This window comes from Colobus angolensis, unplaced genomic scaffold, assembly GCF_000951035.1.
Source record: "Colobus angolensis palliatus isolate OR3802 unplaced genomic scaffold, Cang.pa_1.0 Scaffold16, whole genome shotgun sequence".
Taxonomy (NCBI): domain Eukaryota; kingdom Metazoa; phylum Chordata; class Mammalia; order Primates; family Cercopithecidae; genus Colobus; species Colobus angolensis.
Genome location: NW_012114710.1, coordinates 10,716,603 through 10,742,255, shown reverse-complemented (window position 1 = coordinate 10,742,255; position 25,653 = coordinate 10,716,603). Strand labels below are relative to the sequence as shown.

At 36.9% G+C, this 25,653-nt stretch overlaps 1 protein-coding gene across 2 annotated transcripts in view; it reads left to right on the top strand.

Annotated features, from left to right (window-relative positions):
- The window catches only part of CPNE3 (copine III), a 56,243-nt gene extending 31,885 nt beyond the window's left edge, over positions 1 to 24,358 (top strand). The window contains exons 8-17 of one of the 2 annotated variants that reach the window (XM_011937080.1): positions 2,256 to 2,345; positions 6,771 to 6,869; positions 8,647 to 8,733; positions 10,054 to 10,113; positions 10,646 to 10,779; positions 13,637 to 13,691; positions 13,774 to 13,825; positions 17,707 to 17,840; positions 18,942 to 19,178; positions 21,136 to 24,358. In XM_011937080.1, the coding sequence (XP_011792470.1) occupies positions 2,256 to 2,345; positions 6,771 to 6,869; positions 8,647 to 8,733; positions 10,054 to 10,113; positions 10,646 to 10,779; positions 13,637 to 13,691; positions 13,774 to 13,825; positions 17,707 to 17,840; positions 18,942 to 19,178; positions 21,136 to 21,258 (1,071 nt within the window). In that variant the 3' untranslated portion in view covers positions 21,259 to 24,358. The remainder of the gene's footprint in view (positions 1 to 2,255; positions 2,346 to 6,770; positions 6,870 to 8,646; positions 8,734 to 10,053; positions 10,114 to 10,645; positions 10,780 to 13,636; positions 13,692 to 13,773; positions 13,826 to 17,706; positions 17,841 to 18,941; positions 19,179 to 21,135) is intronic. The other variant, XM_011937081.1, reaches the window with a different exon arrangement.
- The last annotated feature ends 1,295 nt before the right edge of the window (positions 24,359 to 25,653 follow it).

Here is a 25,653-nt window from a genome sequence, read left to right as displayed (position 1 = left end):
ACACACACACACACACACACACACACACACTTATGCACACATATATTTTCCTTTTGGAAAATCATCCTAATGGAGCTACAGACATAATAACTCTTATCTTTAAATGGTGCAGCAGGCCAAGTGTGGTGGCTCATGCTTGTAATTCCAGCACTTTGGGAAGCCAAGGCAGGTGGATCACTTGAAGTCAGGAGCTCGAGACCAGCCTGGCCAACATGGTGAAATCCCATCTCTACTAAAAATACAAAAATTAGCCAGGCGTGGTAGCACTTGCCTGCGGTCCCAGCTACTCAGGAGGCTGAGGCACAAGAATTGCTTGAACCCAGGAGGCGGAAGTTGCTGTGAGCTGAGATTGCACCACTGCACTCCATCCTGGGCAACTAAGCGAGACTCCACCTCAAGATAAATAAATAAATAAATAAATTCCACAGCAGGTATGTTTAAAGAACAGGGATATTCTATACAATCAGACTTGAGAAAATTGACATTTGACATAGCTAAATGGATCATTATTCGGTATACCATTCAACTTCAGATTTCTTCTGTTGTCCCACAGGTTTTATATGTATTTTGTTTTGCTTTGTTTTGTTCAGAATCCAGTCAAGTCTCATATTTTGGATTTGACTATTATATTCCCAATAGAGGACTCTTCTCCCTACCTTCCTTGGTGCCATTGAATATCTTGAAAATCAAGACTAGAATGTCCAACATTCTGGATTCTTCTGTTTCCTCACAACTAGATCCAGATCAAACATTTCTGTCAAAAACATGGTGTGTGTTCCTTTTCTTTACATTTTCAGGAGGCTCATGGTACCAGTCTGCCCGGCATTGATGTCATGCTTGACTACTTGGTTAAGCTGCTGACCACCAGATCTCACCATGATAAAGTCTCATTTTTTCCCCTTTTTAATTAATAAGTGATATGTGGTGTGAAACTATGAGACTGCATGAATTACCTGTTCTCTAGCACTTCAACCAGTGGTTTTAGCATCCATTGATGATCCTTGCCTAATGAATTATGGGTAGTAAAATAGTGATTTTTCAAAATCTTTCATCCTTTTTACTTATATTAGCAGACATTCCTCTTTCATCTCTTCTCTCTCACTTTCTTTCCTTTTGTTTTTAGTATCATTATAAATTCATGGATTGTTATAACAGTGTATGCTTTGTATTAACTCATTACTCTATTTTTGCTGCTCAGATTAATCCAAGTTTGACTAGAGAGAGCTCCTAGTCTCTAAAATGGCTCTTGGTTTTTCTTTTTGACCTCATTTGTCTTTAAGCATTCTCTTAAGTTAGAGTATGCTCTCAGTTCCCCTTGTACTTTTTCTGTCCCAGAGCTGGTATGAGTGTGTCTCTTAATAAGCTCTATTTCTGCAAGAGGGTAGTAGTATTTAGACACTGACATCTGAGTGCTAAATGTGCTCATTGCTACTGGATATCATTGTTTTTAGGCCTTTTCAGTGGACACAGCTAAGAAGTTTGTATATTTGTGTTTATCTGTTTATTATGTATGTATATATGGTATTAAAATTTTAAATTATAAATGTGGACTTACTTCTCCAATTCAATTCCAACATAGTGAGTTTCTTATTCTGTATTACCTTTTCTTATTTCGTATTTGAATCTTCTGTGCCCTGCAATGAAACCGTGGTTGCTAATGAAATCAATAATCCTCTGCAGTTTTTTTTTTTTAAGATGTAGTTTTACTCTGTCACCCAGGCTGGAATGCAGTGGCACGAACTCCACTCACTGCAACCTCCACCTCCCGGATTCCAGCAATTCTCCTGCCTCAGCCTCCTGAGTAGCTAGGATTATAGGCGTGCAGCACTATACCCAGCTAATTTTTTATTTTTTTAGTAGAGACAGGGTTTCACCATGTTGGCCAGGCTGGTCTCAAACTCCTGACCTCAGGTGATCTGCCCGTCTCAGCCTTCCAAAGTTTGGGGATTACAGGCGTGAGCCACCGCGCCTGGCCATCCTCTGCAGTTTCTAAGTGCTCCTTGTAGTAGGTAGATGTATTTTCCAAATAGGTTTCTACTTTCCTCAGAATGTACCACAACTGTACAGTTTATTACATTTTTCATGTAACAGTTGTATAATATTGTTCTAGGTAGATTTTTTGTGGAAATAGTTGAGTTGATGAAAAGGTGAAGGATGAATGGTGAGAGTATAGCAAGAACCTAGGAAGAGCAGGAGCAAAATGTTAATGAACTGGAAATTTTTTCTAACAGCTTTTTGAAACCACATTTTTATAGGTTGTTAAAAACAACTTGAATCCTGTTTGGAGGCCTTTTAAGATCTCTCTGAACTCCCTGTGTTACGGAGATATGGACAAAACCATTAAGGTAATTTGAAATTGTATATATATATATAAAATACATAAATATACACATGTTCACCTATTTCATAAAATTAATACATAAGATGGTATCTAAAGAAAGTAAATGATATAACAGACACTTATAGAGTTAAATTTTATGTGTGTAGAATAATACTAAAATAGAAATGTCTTCTGATAAGTGGCATAGTTTGAGGAGTAGGCATGTTTGACAAATCTGTTGACCTAATGCTTCATCAAACAGTGTCATTTCTATTTTATTCTTTATTTTTAAAAATCAAATGTCCAGTTTAATATTTTTTCCTTTTAATAAGATTCCTCTGCTCTGCTAATAGGAACCTCGAACTACATTATTTGCCTTTGGTATGTCTGTTGCAGATAGAAGCAGATGTTACCCTAAGAACTCAGAGCTTGCTTCTACCCTTCATAAAGGGGGGAGTATTGATGGCATTTTTCTTCCTTATTTTCAGAATGAGATAAGTAATTAATTGAAAGCCTTTAGAAGGCTTTAGTTTTAGAGTATCAGGGAAGTGAAGTATGAACAGCAAATAGCAGATGTCTCAGTATTTTTTAAAATGTTTTTATTCATAGGCATTTATTTGAAAAAAGAGTAAAAAAATAAATAAAAGAAAACTCATGGAGTGGTGTTGAGAATGAAAAATATTTACATACATGTACATAAAAAGCACTTTTGTACTAGAATTATTATCTTTACATGATTACACATAGAAGTCTTTTTTATGTTCAGACATCAGTAGATCAAAGGGATTTTTTGGTTTGTCTTTCTCTTTTTTTGATAATGAATAGGGTAAAAGCAGGCAAGGTAATGAGGAATAAGTATAAGATTTGGAGTCAGACCACAGTTCAAGATTTGACTTAGTCCTGTAACTGGCTAAGGGATCTTGGGCAGGTAACCAAACTTCTTCACATTTACTTATTTATTTATTTTGCTTATTAGTAAGAAACTTCACCTGGATTCTTCACTTTTATAATAGAGTTAAGAATTTCTACATTGCAGAAAAGCAAAAATTAAATGAACAGAAGTGAAAGTTTTGTAAAACTTTTGTAGAGGTGCCATTGTTACTGAAAAACTGCTTTATTTTTGCTGGGTGTGGTGCCTCAGGCCTGTAATCCCAGCACTTTGGGAGGCTGAGGCGGTTGAATTGCCTGAGCTCAGGAGTTTGAGACCAGCCTAGGCAACATGACTAAATACTGTCTCTACAGAAAATACAAAAATTAGCTGGATATGGTGGCGCACACCTGTGGTCCCAGCTACTCGGGAGGCTTAGGTGGGAGGATCCCTTGACCCTGGGAGGCAGAGGTCTCAGTAAGCCAAGATTGCTTCACACTGCACTCCAGCCTGGGTGACTGAGTGAGACCCTCAAAAAAAAAAAAAAAAAAAAAACCAACTGCTTCATTTCTGAGATCCATAAAAAATTGCTTCCAGCTTGTAAAGAACTTTAAAAATCAATCTAAATATAATTTGTAAGGTATTTGAAACAGTAGTGAAAATCCAGGTCCAAAATAAATAGTTGAAAACTAGCTATAAAATTATTTTTTATCATTATACCAAATCCAGACGTTTGCTTTTCATATTAAAAATAGTAAACATCATTAGATGTCAGACAGCAGGTAAATCTGGGGAAAAATGTCTAAGCCATGACTATTTGATTGTGTGTAGTGATATGTTAACAACAAAACAATGTTTTTTAAACTTTTTTGCTCACAGTGGCATGCTTACAGGGCTATTTTATTATAGTAAGTAAACTGATTTTCTGAGCTTTCTCTGATGAATGTCTTCCATTCTTAAAAGTTTCTTGGTTTGTTTTTATTTGTTTTTAACAATACACAACTTGGTTTGCTACGTCATCACTGACTTTATTTCTTTTAGTTCTGCATTTCTTTGCAATATCAGAAAAGTCATACATTTGTGATTCTCTTACTGTTTGAAAATTGCTTGTAGGGATAGTAAAGAATTATAGAGCAGAGAATAGAGTCAGAATCCTCAGTAGTTTCTTTGCTGTGGTGTGTTATTATTCTAGCATGTATTATTTTCATTAAGATCAAGTGAATACGAGAAATAATCATGCATGCTGCCACTTTGCCTAAAATGGGAATGCCTTACTGAATGTAGTGTTGTGTGGTGTGTGCATTCTCTTTCATATATACATATGCCCATGTGTATATATGTATACATTTATTTATTTATTACACATATGTTTATTATGTATACTATATATGCATGTGTATATGCATATTACGTATCCATTAAATGTATATGAATACATGTATATATTATATACTTGTATATACATATGCATGTGTATATATGCATATATTGTTATGCCTACCATTGTTTAAAAAGCCAATAGTACTGGTCTTTGAATTCTTGAAAAGAGAAAAATTAAATGACACAAATCGTCTTATCTCAAACAGTATCTGAACATATGCCAGCATTATAAATATCATGTCTGCCTTCAAGGGGACAAGAGGCAGCTTCTTCTATATATTTATTATAGTGAGTAATCAAAACTTTTAGTTTAAAAATATTATTTACATTTCCTGAAATTTTAACGTACGAATAGTCTAAACATATGAACCTTTTTAGCCCTTCATAATCTTAACTTAAATAAAATCTTGGCCTTGTCAAAGCTTAATCTTGTCTTAGATGTAAATTGGTGTTCCCTGATTGCAAATCTAAACTGCAAGGTTCTGTTTTCCATAACTGAAAAATATCTGTTTAAAAAACACGAACTTATTAAAATATTAAGATAGTTTGTTTTCTACTTTATCTAAATATTACTTCCTCTAAAAATTATGGAAATTTTTACATTTCTTTTCTCTTGGCACATTAAAGAGTCATATAAAAGGTTTTTGGTTTAAAAATTGGATACTGAGTAGAGCAAGAGTCAAACTGTCACACTTGGTCAGTGGCCAAAATACCTGCAAAGCATTTTCTTAAAAAAAATTCCTTTCTGTTACTCAAAATTGAAATTCTCAATCTTGGCTGTTTTGATTGATTGATTTGTACTCTTCCTGAAGAATAATGAAAGTAGAAGTAGAGAATGAAAGACTTACAGTTATAATAAGCATTCATTTCATAGAACTAAGGGGAAAAATAGTCACTTTGCTAAGTAAACATATAAAATCCTGAGCATTTTAGCTTGGCAGTTAATCTAAGTTTGAGAAGGATATTAGCAAGATAAAACTGTCTATTAGCTGATGGTAAATACAAATTGCTTCTTAGTTACAAGTTTTTATTTTAAAGTATAGGCTCTAAGATTTCAAAGTGTTCTTAGCACAGCTTCACTTTACCTGTGTTGGTAACCACACAAGGCATACCATCTTCTAAGACTATTTAATTCCTCTAAGTTTTAGTTCTACAAAGTGGGCATCATAGTAACAAGATTCCAACTCTGTCTACCTCACAAGACTATTTACAGAATGTGCACAGTGTATATAATAAATGTTTGCAGAAATGAAATAATCTGTTTTGAAATAAAATACTATAAAAACATTGGTGTTAAATGTTCACAATCATGGTCAGTTTTCAGCTTCCTTTGAACACTTCTGCTTGCTAGTAGTTCATGCCACCTAATTTTTCCCATTGCAAATAATTTTCTAGTATTCTGGTGAATATTTACTCTTTGACTGCTCTGTCAACCTTTCACAAAATTACGTGCAACTCAAATACTCTCACCTCTCTTCTGTCTCCTTTCAGAGAGAGAAAGCATTTAGTCAGAGCCAGATCTAAGACTAGAGCTCACCCTGTCTCACATGGAAATAGAGTAAATATGACCCAGTATAGATACTTCCTCAGTGGACTAAGTACTCTTAGCATGGAATTGTTCTTTTCATTTTAAGAGTTGTGATCTTCACAATGATGCAAATCTGGCTTCATCATATCTAACTTCTAATATAAGCCTAGCCTTACCAGACTGCAGCTAATGAAATATATTTTTCATAATTCTAAATTATCTAGGATTTAATTATATACATTTTAGCTTTCTAGAATGTTAACTTCCTTTCTTTCTCCAGATAATGGCTTTTAGCCATTGCATAGTAATAAGGCAAAGAAGTGGATGAGAAAGAAGGTATACCTCCTTTTTGCCCTTTATCAGCACTTATAGAAGGCATGATAGAGGAGCTGGAAACTGCTTAATGTGGAATTGAAACAGTACTGTGTTTTTCATCTGCCTGTGGTTTTAGATCTATTTAGATCCCCATTCCAAGGATAGCTGGGGTTTGAAAGTGTTTCAATATTGCTTCTCTAGGATGTTAATTCCTACTTTCCCAAGTAGGGACTGCATATTACACATTTTCATTTACTGTAATTAAAAGGGCACTTCATGATAGATTGTATTTATCACAGCCAATACTTTTTAATAAAACTATATTGATTTTTATATATTTTTATTATATTTAATTTCAGGTGGAGTGTTATGATTATGACAATGATGGGTCACATGATCTCATTGGAACCTTTCAAACCACCATGACAAAACTGAAAGAAGCCTCCAGAAGCTCACCTGTAAGTTATATCCGTGCATTTTCATATACTTTATAGTTGGGCTGTGTATTTATTGCTGTATTTCATTTTTTTCCCGCAGCATCAAACGGTTTACTATGCTTTTACTCTATATTGCATAATGCCCCAAAATGTTTAGTAATCACATAATCCACAATTCATACTTGGGGTATGAATTTTATTGAGCAGGACACCACATAACAGTTACTAATGCCAGATGAGGACTCCAACTACATGGAGGACAGCAAAGATGATCACAGTGTCAGTCACTAGGAATAGAAGTCCAAACCTTTTGCCCATTGTATCATGGTATTGGAGTCAAGGCAAACACAATGCAGGCAAGCGCTAGAGGGAACCACACTTTACTCACAGAGAGAAGATGTCTCTTCTGATATTGCTCTTGACAGAGCAATATCAGCTTTAAAAGTAGGCGTTGATTTCCATGGCCAGCAGTTCCATCCAGCAGCTAATGCAGGGCAGTTGGCCCCAGTGCGCTTGTCTAGTGCTATAGAAGAATGACCCTGCCCCTCTCAAATAGACCATGAAATATTGAAAGCTGGGGGCAGGCCTGAGAGTCATTAAGCACAGGCTTCAGCAGGACCAAAGAGCACTTATTGAGCATGAAGGTATAAATGAATAAGTGAAGTAATCTAGCCCTTTTTCAATGAGAATTCAGTTTGTGGAATTTCTGTAAAACAATAATTTTTAAATTGTTTTTCCTTTTTTAAATTTCTAATACTCAATAATTAATACTTATGATTGTGACTGAGACTCCAGCAAGATCCTGAACCATCAAAGAATTTGTTTAACATAATTTTGTTTTACATCATTGTATTATACCACATGTATTTTTTAGTGTTTGATACTTGGAAAACTAGTAATGACTGTCTGAAGTACATAGTGTCTTTGTGTTAACCAGAAGAGGTGACTTATCAAGTATTTATTGAATATCTCTTATATTATTATCAGGCAAGCCAGTGAGAATTTGAAGGTATAACTTGGAGGTGATTATAACGTCACTGTGAAGAAAAAAATTAAATGAGACACTTGAGAATAACACAGAGTATGTAACTAAATTTCATATAGTTATAGAAATTTAAAGAGGTAGATAGAGATCAGAGAAGACTAGAGGAGTAGTGGAAGTTATACAGGAGAACAACTTGAGCCAAGCCCTCAAGATGGATAGGGAGATAGGATGGGGGAAGGAAGATCATTCTTTTGGGAGAAGGAAATATAAAGCAAGAGGAGGTGTTAGATCAATTTTTAACATGTATTCCCAGTGGAAAGAGAAGATCTTTGCTGCATATTTTACCATAGAGTTGGGCTTCATATATTTGTTTTATGATGTTACTTTTTTTTTTTCTTTCCTTTGAAGCATATTTTCATTCTTTATGTTGGTAACAGCTAGGAGTAATATTTTATTTCCTTTATTATACCATATTATACCATAGAGCCCAACTCTCTGGTAAAATATGCAGCAAAGAGAAAAGATTATGCCTCGGAACATTTGCAAGAAAATTACCTGCAGAGGTAAAATTTATTTGGGGGAACTATTTTGAAAGGTATGCAATTTTAGGAATGCCTTAATTGTTAGAAATTTACCTGATAAATATTCCACATGCTTAACATATTACGTAATTGTTTCAGAGTTATATTTTGCAACAGACCTATATCAGTAGGTAGTTTGATTCTAAAGGAAAAAAAGTCATTCACTTAAGTTCATACTGGCATTTCTAATATTGCTAATAAAAAGTAACATTTTTGTCTTCTCTTCCTACAGGTTGAATTTGAATGCATAAATGAGAAAAAAAGGCAAAAGAAAAAAAGCTACAAGAATTCAGGTGTTATCAGTGTCAAACAGTGTGAGGTCAGTTGGCCTTGGCTACTTATTTTTATTTATTTATTTATTTTTGAGCTGGAGTCTTGCTCTGTTGCCCAGGCTACAGTGCAGTGGCACAGTCTCGGCTCACTGCAACCTCTGCCTCCTGGGTTCAAGCATTTCTCTGTCTGTCTCAGCCTCCCAGGTAGCTGGGATTACAGGCGCCCACCACAACACTGTATTTTTTGTAGAAACGAGGTTTCACCATGTTGGCCAGGCTGGTCTTGAACTCCTGATCTCATGATCCACTCGCCTTGGCTTCCCAAAGTGCTGGGATTACCGGCGTGTGCCATTGCACCCAACCTAAGCCTTGGCTACTTATAATATAATGAGATCATATTTCAAGTTCTCCTGTTAGTATGATTTATGTTAAACAAATACTTGAATTTCAGGCAGTTGAAAATCACATGAGCATCTGATCACCTTTAGCAAAAAGAATCAAGTAGGGAAGAGGAAAAAAAATCAAGTAACCTGTTTCTAAGGTTTGACAAGTTATTTGCAAAGGACAAGGATAAGTTTTTCATTATCTTAGGAAATATAAAGAAGCATAGTATTTAGTGGAGATGACCTGACCCAATGCATTTATCCTCTTCATAATTTCAATAGAAAATGTTATGAGGGCCAGGCGCGGTGGCTCAAGCCTGTAATCCCAGCACTTTGGGAGGCCGAGACGGGCGGATCACGAGGTCAGGAGATCAAGACCAGCCTGGCTAACACAGTGAAACCCTGTCTCTACTAAAAAAAAATACAAAAAACTAGCTGGGCGAGGTAGCAGGCGCCTGTAGTCCCAGCTACTCGGGAGGCTGAGGCAGGAGAATGGCGTAAACCCGGGAGGCAGAGCTTGCAGTGAGCTGAGATCCAGCCACTGCACTCCCACCTGGGCCACAGAGCGAGACTCCATCTCAAAAAAAAGAAAGAAAATGTTATGAGTAGAGAGGAAAAGCCAAGATTTCTTAGGCTGAACAAGTGGAGTGGAGTTTTTGTTTTTTAAATGTTGACTACTATGCTTATTAAAGCCCTCAACATATTGGATTCATTACTAATATCTTAAAACTTAAAATTAGTATATTTCATCTTTGGCCATTAATATTCTAATCTTAACATTGCTGTAATTATCTTGAAGTAAAATCTTACAGATTCATGGCACATAGGGGAAGGGATATCTTAAACCTGAATGCAGGGGTAATTTCCATGTTTATATTATGTCCTGTTCAGTTTACAGACTTTTAAAAATATATGCCAAAGAGTTTTTTGCTTCTCTTGTATAGTAGAAGAGTTGTAATTTTAACAGTTTTCTCTTATTTTTAGATTACAGTAGAATGCACATTCCTTGACTATATAATGGGAGGATGTCAGCTGAATTTTACCGTAAGTAACACTGAATTTTTCGGCATAGGCTTTTTCCTCCATATTGCAGTATATTTTCTTCACTGCAAAACTGACTTTGTAATGAAATTTTCACAATCTGTTTGGCATAGTCTTCTTAGAGTCCTCAGGCAGGTTGTCTGGGCTCATCCATCGTGAAGCTCTCTGCTTTGTTGATGAGATCTCTTTCTCCTGAGAGAAAGCAGATGTGTACAAACCTACAAACCAGTGGTTATCCTGAAGTAATTTAAGGACTAGAAAGCATTAGTGAGACAGCCTTATAAAAGACAACCCCTAAGCCTAAGTAGTGGATATAGTAATTCATTATTTAAGCCATCTAGAAAAGTAGAGGCATCAGGTTGTTTCACATTTAGGCTTTACTTGTTTAATTGTCTATGGAAATAAGTGGTAGACATTTGTTAGGAAGTCGGCGCCAGGATTCATGATTGTATTGCATCTCTTGAAGTTTTCTCAGACATCAAGCACAGGTGTCCCTGCCTTCTCCTTAGTAAGGGCTGCAATTGTTATTTGGCAGGTGGGAGTGGACTTCACTGGCTCCAATGGTGACCCAAGGTCTCCAGACTCCCTTCATTACATCAGCCCCAATGGCGTTAATGAGTATTTGACTGCTCTCTGGTCTGTGGGACTGGTCATTCAAGATTATGATGCGTGAGTATGACTTTGGAAAAACTAAAATACATGTTTCCACAATTCCCCAGAAAGGGTAGTTTGTTTCTTCGGCTAGTACTCTGATACAGGTGGTAGGACGATGATGCTTTCTTCCTAAAATCCCCCCGTCTTATCTTCTATTTTTCTCTTTGTGGCAATATTGCTGTTTACCTTAGATCTCTAATATCTTGCTGTGATGAGTTATAATACATTGCATGTACTTTGCTTTATAGTACATATAGTTTGCTATTTACTTCCTGACTGATGTCAGCAAGGCTCTTGTTTCTTTAGTCTGGTTTCCTTGGGGCTTATTTGTTAGGCATAAGTTCTATGAGTGATTAAAGCCCAGAAGACATGTTTTATAAACACAAAAACTATTTCTTAACATATCTATCTCCTTGGCAGTTGTCAAATTATTTTTTTAATGGTGACTTTTAACAAGTGCTGAAGGATAACTAGATCTAATTGCTATGAAATATTCTGAATGGTTATCAATGGTTAAGTTTTGAATAGATTTAAATAGGTCCTCTTGAGGGTTTATTGAACAATATAGAAGACATCTGCATTAGTAGTGTTTTTCCTGGATGTGTTAAGAGTACAGAATAAAGTTTCTCTTGTTTTTGTCTATTATTATTTTATTTTCATATTGATGGGGCTTTTAATTAATCTGTAGCATTTAAAGAGGTAAAATTTGTAGGCACATGCAAAGAAATCTAAAGCAAGGTGGCAATTCCAATTTCAGGCTAGTAAGTTTTAAGGCAAAAATCATTAAATATATTTAACATATATAGAAAGTTACTTTATTAGAAAGTAGTGAGAGCTTAGAAAGGTGGTCAGATATAACACGGAATTAAAAAATTAATAATTTCTCACTAGCAGATATTAAAAGTATTCTTGCAGTTATCTTAATCACAAGTATGGAATTAGGACATGACCAGTGGAACCAAACAAACAGTCCAGAAATAGACCCATGTGTATAAGTGAATTTAGGGGAAGGAGTTGTAAAAGCTGTCAAACTGGACAAGAATGAAATTTGGATCCCTGACTCATACTTGCATGTTTTAGGATATTATTCTGTATAAATTAGAGTACAGACCAAACTGCTGAAATGGACACCCAAAAACAAAGTGACTTTGACAAAATAGAGGTTTATTTCACGTTGCATGTCTAGGGGTAAGTATAATAGTTAAGAACTGATAGGAGAGTTCTGTTATTCTCAATTCACAGCTTCCCTCTCTGGGTCCATAGCTCTGGTTCTCATCTTCTCCAGCCAGTGGGAAGAGAAGAAAGGGACCAGGGGGTACATGTGCCTTCCCTTTTAGGAGTATGATTCAGAAGTGGCTGGCAAATCACTTCTTTCTCACATCTCCGTCTCTAGATTCCAGCCACCTGATCACATCCAGCCCAGAGAAGCTAGGAGGTGCAGTGTCTAGCTCAGGTGTTCTATTATTAAAGGAGAGAATGGATATTGCCGGGGAGCAGCAATTTCTGCTTCATATCCACTTCAAAACACTTTCCAGATGAATTAGAAGTTTAATATCAAAAGCAAACTTTAAAGTTCTAGAAGAAAATATATGTGAATTGTTTATAATCTTGTAGTGAGGAAAACCGTTAAGAGAGCAAAGGCAAAAATCATGAAACCTTTTTTGTGTTCACATTCATTAATATTAAAAACTATGAAAAGAAAGATGCTTTAAACAAAGTTGAAGACAGACTACAAACTGGGGAAAAATGTATCTTTCTTTCTTATGAGAGAGAGTCTCACTCTGTCACCCAGACTAGAGTACAGTGGTGCAGTCAGGGTTCACTGCAACCTCTACTTCCTGGGCCCAAGTGATCCTCCCACCTCAGCCTGGGAGAAATATTTCTGACATGGCATAGGCTCCATCTTCAATGCAAAACTAACTGTTAAGAATAAATATGAGTCGGGCGCGGTGGCTCAAACCTGTAATCCCAGCACTTTGGGAGGCGGAGACGGGCGGATCACGAGGTCAGGAGATCGAGACCATCCTGGTTAACCCGGTGAAACCCCGTCTCTACTAAAAAAAAAAATACAAAAAACTAGCCGGGCAAGGTGGCGGGTGCCTGTAGTCCCAGCTACTCGGGAGGCTGAGGCAGGAGAATGGCGTGAACCTGGGGGGCGGAGCTTGCAGTGAGCTGAGATCCGGCCACTGCACTCCAGCCTGGGCGACAGAGCAAAACTCTGTCTCAAAAAAAAAAAAAAAGAATAAATATGAAAATAATATTCCTCATAGGAAAAAATACGTTCATTATGGTGTTTTATAATGGCAGAACATTGGCTATCACACATCTAGGGGAGGATATCTATACTCAGTGGCTATTCACGTGATGTATACATTCGGTCCACTGTCCCTCTCCCTAATGTATGAATGTTTGTATTAAGTGGCATAAATAAAAGCTACCAATATCTTCTGATCATCTGAGGTCAGGTTGTGCTACCAAATGAGTTTGCTTTAAATTAGTAAAAAAAGAATTGTGGTTTTCAGGGCTTCGTGTATTTATTTACCCATTTGATCACTGAAATGATATACAAGATTTAAGTAGAACAGAGTAGGTTATAAAACATGCATGTAAACTCCTTTTCTACAAAATCTATAGAGAGAAAGATTTTTCTTCCTCAGTGCACAGAAAAATATTTAGGATGAGAGTTGTCAAATATTAACATTGATTCTCTTTGGCAGTTAATATAGGTAATCTTTGTTTTATCTTCATACTTTTCTAAGATTTTGAAAAATTGTTTTTGAAATGAGCTCATATTGATTTTATTGTGAGCAAAGATAAAGCCTTTTTATTTTGGAAAAACAACATTTTATTAATTTTTTTTTTTTCTTTTTAGTGATAAGATGTTTCCAGCTTTTGGTTTTGGAGCTCAGATACCTCCTCAGTGGCAGGTAAGAGGAAATCTCATTTTTAAAGCTTTACCTCCTAGAAAAGCAACCCAGCCCTCATCAGTCCTTTGTCCATCTTTGACAGGTATCACATGAATTTCCAATGAACTTCAACCCATCCAATCCCTACTGCAATGGTAAGTTAAAAAATAAACATGAAGACTTCAAATGGAAAGTCTCACTAGTCTTTGTTACTTTGTTCTTTGTTCTTTGTTTTTTTTCTTGTGATGAAAACTACTCAAATTTCATCTCTAGGTTTCATTTTCTTACATATTTAACTTTCTGTTGTATAAGGTAGAAGAATTGCACCAGGTTGGTGGTTAGGGTGGTAATGGTAATTATGGGGCAAATCAGTATTATGATGATGGAGGTGGTAAGCTAAATCCTCCTACCTTAAGAACTTTAGTAGGACAAAAAAATTCTCAATCTTTGGGGCAGATCAGTAAAAATAATCATATATTAAAAAGTATTTTCACATGTAAATTTATTTGAAAGCAAACCTTCAATAAAATAAGTAATTTAATATACAGATCTTTTGAGTAGTCACTCTCTACAAAGAGAAAAGTATCCAGCATCTAATACTTGTTGCTCACACAGTATTCTGTAAGTAGCTGGGATGGGCAAAAGGAACAAAGAATTGAGCTTCTATAGCAGCTTTCCTCTGTGTAGAGAGCAGGAGGCACATATTTGTCTTTCATTTCACGTTTTTCTTTTATTTATTTACAAAAATAGAGACAGGGTCTCGCTATGTTATCCAGGCTGGTCTTGAACTCCTGACCTTAAGCTATCTTCCTGCCTTCTGCCTTGGCCTCCCAAAGTACTGGGATTAGAGGCATGAGCCACCATGCCCAGCCACATTTTACTTTTTTCCTTATACCTCAAGTATCCAAGTGCTGCTTCTTTTTTTTACCACATTGAGCAATCAATCAGAAATGCCAGCTCTTCCACTAAATTATATATGAGACTAAAGAGTTTGGAAAAGGGAAAGTAGGTGTGGGAGCAAGAGGCATAATTTAAAATTCTAGACAATAAGCTAATTTTCTGCAAAGGGTCCTTTTGACAATTACAAATGTATAGCTTTCTAACAGAAGAAAGTGTTTTTTTCTTTTCTTCCTAAACAATATTCATAAGGTGGAAGAGCGTGAACAATTTTTGTGGAGGCAGTTTGCAATATGGTTTTGTTCTTTTCCCCAGAACACTTTTTCCATACTAATTTAGTGTTCCTTTGAGGCACTTTCAGTGACTGGTTGTGACCTCTTTTATTCCCTAGCCATTTGAAACTGGGAATGTTATTCTTTTTAAGAAATATGCTTCATTTTTATAATGAAAGTGGAATAATTTTTAGAATTTGTTGTAATTAGCGTTCATTTATTGTAAATGAATATGGATGACATATCATATGATAATTCATTTAAGAAGTTCAGTCATTCTGTGAGTAATGTAAGCCCATCCTTGGACTGTTCACCAAGTGGTTTACACTCTGGAAAAAGATCAGTTTGGTTTTAAACAAAGGAGATACTATAGAGCAAAAAGCTCAGAGCCTGATTTTAAGTCAAGAAAGTTTAATCCCCTTTTCCTAACTAATCATTGAACTTAATTGCCTTAGAAATAATATGCCTTAGAAAAAACTTGTTACTTTGATGCATAGAAAGGGTTTTTGGCATAATTTAGTTTTAATTAAGGGATTGAAGGCTCTTGATATTTGTGAAGAAATTACATTTTTGTTTTTGTTTATGTTTTTTTTTTTTTGAGATGAAATCTCGCTCTTGTCCCCCAGGCTGGAGTGTGATAGTATGATCTCGGCTCACTGCAACCTCCACCCCCCAGGTTCAAACGATTCTCCTGCTGTGGACCCCCCGAGTAGCTGGGATTACGGGCGCCTGCCACCACACTCGGCTAATTTTTGTATTTTTAGTAGAGACAGGGTTTCACCATGTTGGCCATGCTGGTCTAGAACTACTGACCTCATGTGATCCACCTGCCTCGGCCTCCCAAAGTGCTGGGATTATAAGCACGAGCCACCATGCCCAGCCCTAAATGAATTATTTATGCCTTTGTTACTACTGGATTGACTACTAGTTACATGGACCTTATGCATGTAAAATCACCTCTGCATATGAATTAGTTACATTCTCAAAGGTTGTTCATAAGACTACCTGTATTGGAACTCTTACATTTTAAGAGGAGAGAGTTGGTTTCATGAAGCTTTCAAGCCAAGTATGGTCATGCACTAAAAATGACATTTTAGTCAATGACAGACCACATGTGTGACAGTAGGCCCATAACATTTTAATATCGTATTTTTATTGTAAAGACATAGAAAAGAAAAGACATATGTACAGTTGCTATAATTCCCTACATTATTCAGTATAGCAATATGCAGTACAGGTTTTTCACCTAGGAGCAATAGGCTATACCATATAGCCTAGGTATGTAGTAGGCTCTACCATCTAGGTTTGTGTAAGTATAATCTTACGATGTTCACATGATGATGAAATCACCTAACAACGCATTTTTCAGAATTTATCCCCATTGGTAAGTGACACATGACTGTGTATGCTTCTCTTTTTTGTTGATCTGTGTTCTATTGGACATTTTAAAAGCAAGATACCTGTTTTGATTTACATTAAGGTATTTTTTTTTTGTGGCAAGTATCTGTGATGGTCTCAGCAAATATTGTTGGGAATTCTTTAGAATTTCTGTTATCCTATCTGCATCCTAAATGCTCTGATATTAAGGGCAGATTCAACAGGTGCATGTGTGGGATACAAGTTTCATCGGCAGTGCTTTGACCAGCAATGTCAGTCAACTTTCACTGGGCTGTGCTGTTGTGATAAACAATCTCTAAATCTCAGTGGCTTTAATGACAGCAGTTTATTTCTTGCTCGTTTTACATGCAGCTAGGCTGTAGTTCTCTACGTATTTCTTATATTGGGACTCAGACTGAAGGAACAGCCTTATCTGGGATGTGCTGCTCCTATGGCAAGGAAAGGAGCAAGAGAGCTGGAAAAAACAGGCAGTAGTTCTTAAGACATCTGCTTAGGCATGGGTGTCACATGCATTGGTCAAAGTTAATCAAATGGTCCTGTCCAACTTTCTGTTATAAAATGTGCCAGCAGGTTTAGGGGCAGTACCCCTAAACGAACACATCAGTGCTTCTGCAGCAAAATGGATAAATAACTTGGAAGTGAATATTTGGAACTAATGCAGTCTGTGATACAATGATTAACCTTTAACTTATTGAGGCCGGGCGCGATGGCTCAAGCCTGTAATCCCAGCACTTTGGGAGGCCGAGACGGGCGGATCACGAGGTTAGGAGATCGAAACCATCCTGGCTAACACGGTGAAACCCCGTCTCTACTAAAAATACAAAAAAATTAGCCGGGCGAGGTGGCGGGCGTCTGTAGTCCCAGCTACTCGGGAGGCTGAGGCAGGAGAATGGCGTGAACCCTGGAGGGGGAGCTTGCAGTGAGCCGAGATCCGGCCACTGCACTCCAGCCTGGGGGCAGAGCGAGACTCTGTCTCAAAAAAAAAAAAAAAAACTTATTGAATAAACACTTGTATCAGTTAATTAACTAGAATTAATATTAGTTTTATTGCCATCTGGTATTTTTGTAGCACCTCTGGCCACATGTGCAAATGATTTTTCATTTTATTAATAACTCTTTCTTACCTTTTATCATCCGCTGTATGATGTGGAACCTTTTTCATGGTTTTCTATCAGAGTCACATTCCCAACATGTATTAAAATTAAGCACAAATGTAACAGTCCTACTGTAGACTAATGAGTAATTTGACTGAGATGAAAGTAAATCCCTTCTACTGGGGGAGGACAGAGCTTATAGGTTTTTGCAATGGAGCATACCTATGGAGTTATGTAATACATAGCTTAGAGGAACTCCTGCATATAGAACTTTTGACTATTTAAAGTACTGTATGTTGATATATATAATCAAATTAGCCAGAATAAACACACTGTGCTTGAGAATTTTTAATATTGTTTTTTTTTTTGTTCTAGGAATCCAAGGCATTGTAGAGGCATATCGGTCTTGTCTTCCTCAGATAAAACTCTATGGACCAACTAATTTTTCTCCAATCATAAATCATGTGGCCAGGTTTGCTGCTGCAGCCACACAACAGCAAACAGCTTCTGTAAGTGCTCTATGGCCAGGGAATGGGAAGAATGTGGATTGGTAGCAGCTCCTGGTGCCATTTTTCTATTTTTTTGGTTTGTCATAATATAAAGTCAGGGCAAGATACAATAACACAGTCACTCTTGATTTGGGAGTAACTTTTGTTGTGGTTATGCTAGTGATTGTTAAAAATAAGACAACAGCAAAATAACACTTGGCATTCATAAGTCTTTCATCCTTTGAACTAACTTCCATAGATAGGTTCTACTAAAAAAATGCATATCATCTACCTTTTTGAAGTAGACATAACAAATTAAGGCTTAAGGAAACTTACCACATCAGATGCTGTTACAAGATTTCTTATTGTACTAAAGACATTTGAATGAGCTGACCATTACCTATTGGACCGTGGATACCAAATCTCTCTTAGCTTCAGCATATTCAGAAGTAAGTTAGGGGAAACTACCTCATACTGTTGTTGAAAAGGTTAGATAAGATAATTCATATAAAGTGCCGAATGCCTGGGTCAGAGTAAACACTCAACACATGTTAGCTAATATTGTAAATCTTATTCCTATTCTAGACTTAAATGGCCCAAAAGATGGAGTCACTGCTTGATGTAACATTTTACTGCTCTCTGAAAAGGTTTATCTTGGGCGACACAATCTGGGGGATGATTTTATCACTTAAACCATATCTATTTTTTTTTTTTTGTATTTTAATTTGTAAAATTTTTGTATTCTAATTCTAATATTTTTATATTTATTTGCTTTTCTGAGAATGAAGTTTTCCACTTGCCTCCTTGACATATTTAATACTTGAGTTAAACTGTTATTCCTAGTCTTACTGAAAGGTTAATATTTGACATTTAAATGTCTTGCTTCCATATATTTTGCCAACCCTATTTTGTGGTTTGTTGCACTTTTAATGAACCTGCAGTTTTTGTTAAGAGTCAATTTCCTTGTCATCAGAAGAGCTTAGAATATTTTACGTAGTGGTAGCCAGGGTAGAGACTGGCAGGAAAATGAACAAGAAAGACTGGATGGATGACTTATCAAGGCAGAGATGCCATTAGCCATTGCTTGACTTGCTCAGTGGACATGTTTTCTTTTTCTGGCAGCAATATTTTGTGCTTTTGATTATTACCGATGGTGTGATCACAGACCTTGATGAAACCAGACAAGCTATAGTTAATGCCTCCAGGCTGCCTATGTCCATCATCATTGTTGGAGTTGGAGGTGCTGACTTTAGTGCCATGGAGTTTCTGGATGGTGATGGTGGAAGTCTCCGCTCCCCATCAGGCGAAGTGGCCATCAGAGATATTGTCCAGTTTGTGCCTTTCAGACAGTTCCAGAATGTGAGTACCACTCCTCCCTACTCAAACACTAAAGTGAGTGAACACAGACCTTTGCCCATCTACAACCAGGCAATTGAGTAGGTGTGCAGGGTTAGAGGACGTGTGAACATTGTCCTTTGTCCATTTGAGAGCTCTGATTTGGTTTGGCAGTGTTGCTTCAGGATGTACATATGTGCTTCTTACAGGCTATATGATAAATTGTTTTAAAATAGTATTGCAACTGTCTCAAGTATTTTATCTTTACCTTTGTAACAGTTGGAAAAAACTCTTATGTAAGTGTATGCCAAATCCCCCTCAAGCTGGAAGTTTAGTTTGATGAATATCTCTTAGAAGACTATTTTACCCAGTTTACTCCAGTGGTAACATATTGCAAAGCTATAATACAGAATCACAACCAGGATACTTACAGTGGTATAATCAAGATGCATCACAAGGATCCCTCTTGTTGCCCTTTTATAGCCACATCCCCTCCTTTCTCCTTCTAGCCCTTCCTTAACCCTTAGAAACCACTTACTAATATGCTCTTCATTTCTGTAATTTTGTCATTTCAAGAATGTCATATAAATGGAATCATAAAATATGCACCCTTTTGGGATTGGCTTTTTTCCCCTCAGCATCACTCTCTCGAGAATCACCAGGTTTTTGCAAGTACTCCTTTTTATTGCCGAGTCATATTCCATGGTATGGATGCACCACCATTTGTGTAACTTTCACCACAGAAGGACATCTGGCTGTTGCCTGTTTTTCTCTCTCATGCACAAGGCTACCATAAACATTTATACATGGATTTTTGTTGTTGTTTGTTTGTTTTGTTTTTGTTTTGAGACAGAGTCTCACTCTGTCACCCAGGCTGAAGTACAGTGGAGTACTGTCACCCAGGCTGGAGTACAGTACTGCAACCTTCGCCTCCTGGATTCAAGTGATTCTCGTGCCTCAGCCTCCCGAGTACCTGGGATTACAAGTGTGCACCACTACACCTGGCTATTTTTCCCTATTTTTTAGTAGAGACAGAGTTTCACCATGTTGGCCAGACTGGTCTCAAACTCTTGACCTCAAGTGATCCACCTGCCTCAGCCTCCCTAAGTGCTGGGATTACAGGCGTGCACCACCACACCCAGCCTATGCATGGGTTTTTGTGCAAACGTAAGTTTTTATTCCTCTGGGATAAATACCTAGGACTACAGTTGCTGGGTTATACAGTAGTTGCATGTGTAATTCTTAAAGCAGTTGTTAAACTCTTCCAAAGTGGCTGTATCATTTAACATTCCCACCAGCAATGGGAAGGGAGGAAGTGGAGTGTTGTGATTATAAAGTAGTAATGTTAGGTAGGGATCTTTGTGGTGTTGGGGAAGTTCTGTATCTCGATTGTAGTGATGGTTATACATATCTACCCAGATGACAAAATTGCATAGAATTATGCAGAAACACACACACACACACACAAACACACACAAATTAGTACATGTAAAATTATAAATCAGAGTAAGTTCTGTGAACCATACCAATGTCAGCTGCCTGGTTTTGAAACTATGCTGTAGTTATGTAAGATGTTACCTTTGGAGAAATCTGGGTGAAGGGTACATGGTACCTTTTCTTATTGTTTTTGCAACTTCCTATGAATCTGTAATTGTAAAAAAGAAGTAAAAAAAAAAAAAAATACCAAGTGGATGAAAGACCCATATTTAAAAGTTATAAAACAACAAAATCATCAAATTTTAGAATGCTGGCACCAAAAAAGGACTTGACAAATGTTAGCAGGGATAGTAATAGCAATCCTAAGTAACTTTGGCTAGTTAGGTCATTCCATATTTCATGGACTGTTCCTAAGAAAAGGTACAGGCCTATGAATTAGAATTGCTTCATTTTAGTGGCTGCTGAAGTATCCCTAGTCTCTTTTATGAAAAAGCCAGGAAAATTCAGTTGCTAATAAAGTCACGTTGATTTTGTTTTTCACAAGGCTCCAAAAGAAGCACTTGCTCAGTGTGTCTTGGCAGAGATTCCCCAGCAGGTGGTGGGCTACTTCAATACATACAAACTCCTTCCTCCCAAGAACCCAGCCACGAAACAACAGAAGCAGTGACCACTTCAACAGAATTCTTTTGTGTTATGTGGAGCAATGCCATCTCTGACCCTAAATCATGTATCTGTCATTCTATGTACTTTTTGCCCCCAGCATTTATGATGTAAATCTCTGTCTCTATGGATTATATCTGTTTAAAGCATTCTTTCTAGGCTCTTTTGGGGGGACAGTGCCAAGTCCATCTTTGCCCAGTCAATTCAGTGATTGATAGTGATTTACATTAATTACAGTAAAGCTCTTTGAATTAGAAATTAGTGTGAGGAAAGCTTATTTTGTTGTTGCTTTTGTTTACTTTCATGTGATGAAAATGCTGTTTTTAAATGTTTCTCAATAGGAAGAATGGAAAACTGTTGGGATGATGTGGTTTGCAGGTTGCTGTGCCTGATTCACAGTGTATGTTTTATAAGCCAATGTCCATACCTGGTTATGAGAGCTCCTTAAATTATATGATATCAAATTTGTTCCTCACTCAGTATACAGTGCTTTTCTGCAAGGTAAAAATTACCTTCCTGTGCATCTGATTTTTGCTACAGTGTAGACACTATGGTTTACAAAACAGCATGCACTCAACTTGGGACTTTATGAAAAGTACTGAATGAGCAGGAAAAGCCACATACTCAGTTTTTTAAATGTACAATCAACAAGTAAAAATAACCTCATGTAAGTAAACCATTTTTATTTGCCTTTCTAGATATTTTATTTTATTGTGGAAAACTGTAAACATATTCAGATTTGGCTTTTTTTTTTTTTTTTCATTAACTGAGCATGACTTTCAGGATATTGTAGATGCACAGGTGGTAGGTTGTCCTGAATTCTACATTATTAGATTACTTTAATTAAGATTTGTTAAAACAGTTAGGACTGTTTTGTCTGGGAAATATAAGAGGACCAAACATATAAGGTGAAATTCAGAATTCCATTTCCTTCTAACTAATGAAAAACTACTTACTAAAAAAAATATTTTATACTTTCCTTGCTAAGGTCCCACACATTGATTTGTATAGATCCACTTAGTCATTTTTTCCTTTTTTTAAGTGCTATTTTCATCTGATTTTTAAACTCATGATACCAGTTATCTGTTAATCAAAATTGTGTTTTACAATTTAATAATGTGCTATTTCCTGTGTCTAGAACAGACTTTATTAGGTATAAAACCTACTGCAACTTAGAAAAAGGAAAGAAAAAAGAAAACTTTTCCAACTGCTGCATTAAGATAGAGTGGATTTTATGTGCTTTTTTTTTTAAGAGTTGAATTTCTTTTCCTGACTTTTACCTTTTACAGCATATTACTTAGTGAACATTACATTTTTGGAATAGATTCAGTAATATTTTATTGAGGGCCTATGTGCTAAAAACCATGCGTATCTATACATTGGCCAATTATCTTTAATAATTTACCTTTTGAAATTGCATGTTTATCATATATCCTTAAGTGGACGCATACAGTGCCACGTTGATGTGCCTCTCAGTTTTATTGAAAAGCTGCCCCACAGCCCATGTCTCTTGTTCTCTGCAAAGCCTCAAGGGAGTGAGCTTTCAACCACAGATAGCTGTGGCTTCTCAGAAGCAGCTCATTGCCAAGGCCAGGCTGAGAGGGGACCTGCTTGCTGTGATGGTTGCCTAGCCCAGGTGAGCATTTACCTACCACCTTCCCACTTGGCTAGCTGTCCTTTGGATACGTGCTGTTAACTGGGGAAGGCGCCTAACTAGTAGCCTGCTACTCCATAGTATGGCTCAATAGATGACACATCATTTTGACATTATCAATAGGAGAAAAGAAAACTAACCCTTCTTCTGATTGGAGCCATAGTTGTCTCAGATGTTCTAATTCTCTTTGTATGCTTAGAAACAGTGTAGACATGTTGCTGTGGTTTTCAGAATTTTCTCTTTTAATCACAGGAAACCTTTTTAAAAAATGACTTACACATATTCTCAATGTACAGTAAAACACAGAAGTGAGCTTATCTGTTTGATGCTGAGGCAGGGTCCCAGTCACTGGCTGTATCCTCCTTCTCCTTAACCAACTCCTCAGCAGCCCCTGAGTCACCTGCACAAGGTGCTTGGGAACTACTGGTCATGAGCATTCCTGGTTTTCTTCATCCAAATAACAGTTAATCACTGTCCATTGGATTTGGTCTTCATTATTTTATATTCTGATTTTATCAAAATTATTCTATTTTAAAATTGTTTTAAAATTTAAAAACATTTAATTCATGTCATGTTCATCATCAGTAGATGCTATTATTCGTAAGAACTGTGATTCCGGCAAACTAGGGCAATTGGTGCCTTTTTACAATTTCGAATAAAAGCGTTTACAATTTCTAAATTATCAGTTTTCACAGTTTCAGCACTCAACCTCATTACATGCTGATTTAATATTGTTTTATATTAAAATAGTCCTTTTCCCTGGTCTGCCACCATTCATTCAAGTGCTATTTGTTCTTAAAATGCATTTAAAGAAAAATTACACATATTGCCTTTCACACCTGATATAATCAGATCTATTACTAATATAAATCGGAGTGACAGTGTCCAGGATAGATGTAATATTTCTTACAGATGCTGGCACAGAGGAAATAGTATACCAGCTAATCTAGTCACCTAACCTTGTGGTTAGAATTGACATTTTAAGACCAGAAAAATTTGAAGTCTGATCAGGGATTTACAACTGTTCATTATAGTGGTGCCTTAGGCAATCTTTCCAAAGTAAATTCAGGGCCCCATTGCTACTTATGCTGTATTTTGACATGCCTTTTTTTTTTTTTTTTTTTTTCCAAATTTATAAACTTCCTGGAAAGCCATCTTCCCTAAATATCCCCTAGTCTCTATATGTGTGGTTGGTAGTCATGGAAATGACACATAAAGTACGCCCGAAGTTTGGTGGAACGTGTTAGAAACTGTTTTGTGCTTTTCTGGATGTCATACGTGACAATACATGTATAAGTTACTAATATATGAATTGATGCTAAATATATCTTACATTCGAATTCCTTTTGGATAAAGTTATTTCTTGATGTGACACAGTAGTGTCTTGTTTTCATTGTTATTCTTTACATGTGACCAAAACAATAGAAAAGTTAAAATATAGTGTTCTAGGTGGCCTCGACTTCATATTTTACTGAATTAAACAATTTGGGGGATATTATTTTACGGGATTTATTTGTTTAAAAGATACTGAGTGGGTTCAAGATACTCTTCTGGGTACAGTAAAGGAAAGATTCTTAGCTTATAGCTAGAATGGCCTGAGATATGTAGCACTCACATTTTGTCAATCATGTTAAGAAGGATAGTATAACCACCTAACTTTAAAAAAATTTTTTAATTGCGTTTGTCATAGGCATTGGGCAGGACTTTGCCAATGGTGACCAAGACAGCCACAGTAGCTGACTCGTAGAAATAATGGTCTAGTGGGGGAGAGAAAACATTGAGCAAGTAATTATAGAGATGTGAGAGCTGTGTGTGAAACAACATACAGTAGAGAGACACCTAACCCATCTGAGAGGCAAGGAGCGCTTCCCTGAGGATGTGCCATGTAAGCTAAGACCTGAAAGTTAGCCAGGTGAAGAAGGTTAAAAGCACTTATGAAGCTGTCAGGCCAATAGCAAGTATAGAGTTGAATGTTTTAGGAGTGGACAGAAGTTTGAGTTTGTTGGAATATAAAGTATACGAGGGAAAGTGGTAAAAGAAGAGCTAAGAGATGAGGTGGAGTGGTTGGTGGTGTTTACATCCGGAGGGCCTTTTGGGGCAGGTGAGGGAATTCAGACTGAGGCTTTGGGTAATGGGATGCCACTAAATGGATTTAAGCAAATGAATGATGTGATTATATTTGTGCATTTGAAAAGCCAGAGGACCATATTTTTAGGGCAGACAGATGAGTTCAGAAGCCCACCAAGTTCCATATGGAACCCTGTGACCAAATGTGGGTCTAGTGTCAGTGGCTTTGCCTTGGTGAAGGCCAGATGGCAGAGCTGATAATGGTCACCTTCTGGCAGAGACTCAGCTGTTTGGTCACATACTTTCTAAGTGTCTGATTCTAGGTCTGTTTCCAAATGCTGAGCTTTTCCTGCCTCACTATCACATTGTCTGGTAGACCCATATCTTGTTGGTTCCTTAATGGTGCAGAGGCTAGTTCAGACCTGGTGATAACAGATCTCCAGGATTGCCAAACCCTTGCGTGTAGCAAGACCATCATCCTTGTCACTTACCACCAAGTAACATCACTTCCTGATCATCACTACATTTGGCCGGATACTCCAGAAAAACCACAGTAGGTTGAAATGTCCATACAGAAGTACACTTTGGCTTGGCTGTTGATTCCCTCCTCCACAATGATGGCAAGTATTATTATAAGCAGAATTGTGACTTCTTACTGCTTGGGAAAGGAGAGCTATCTCT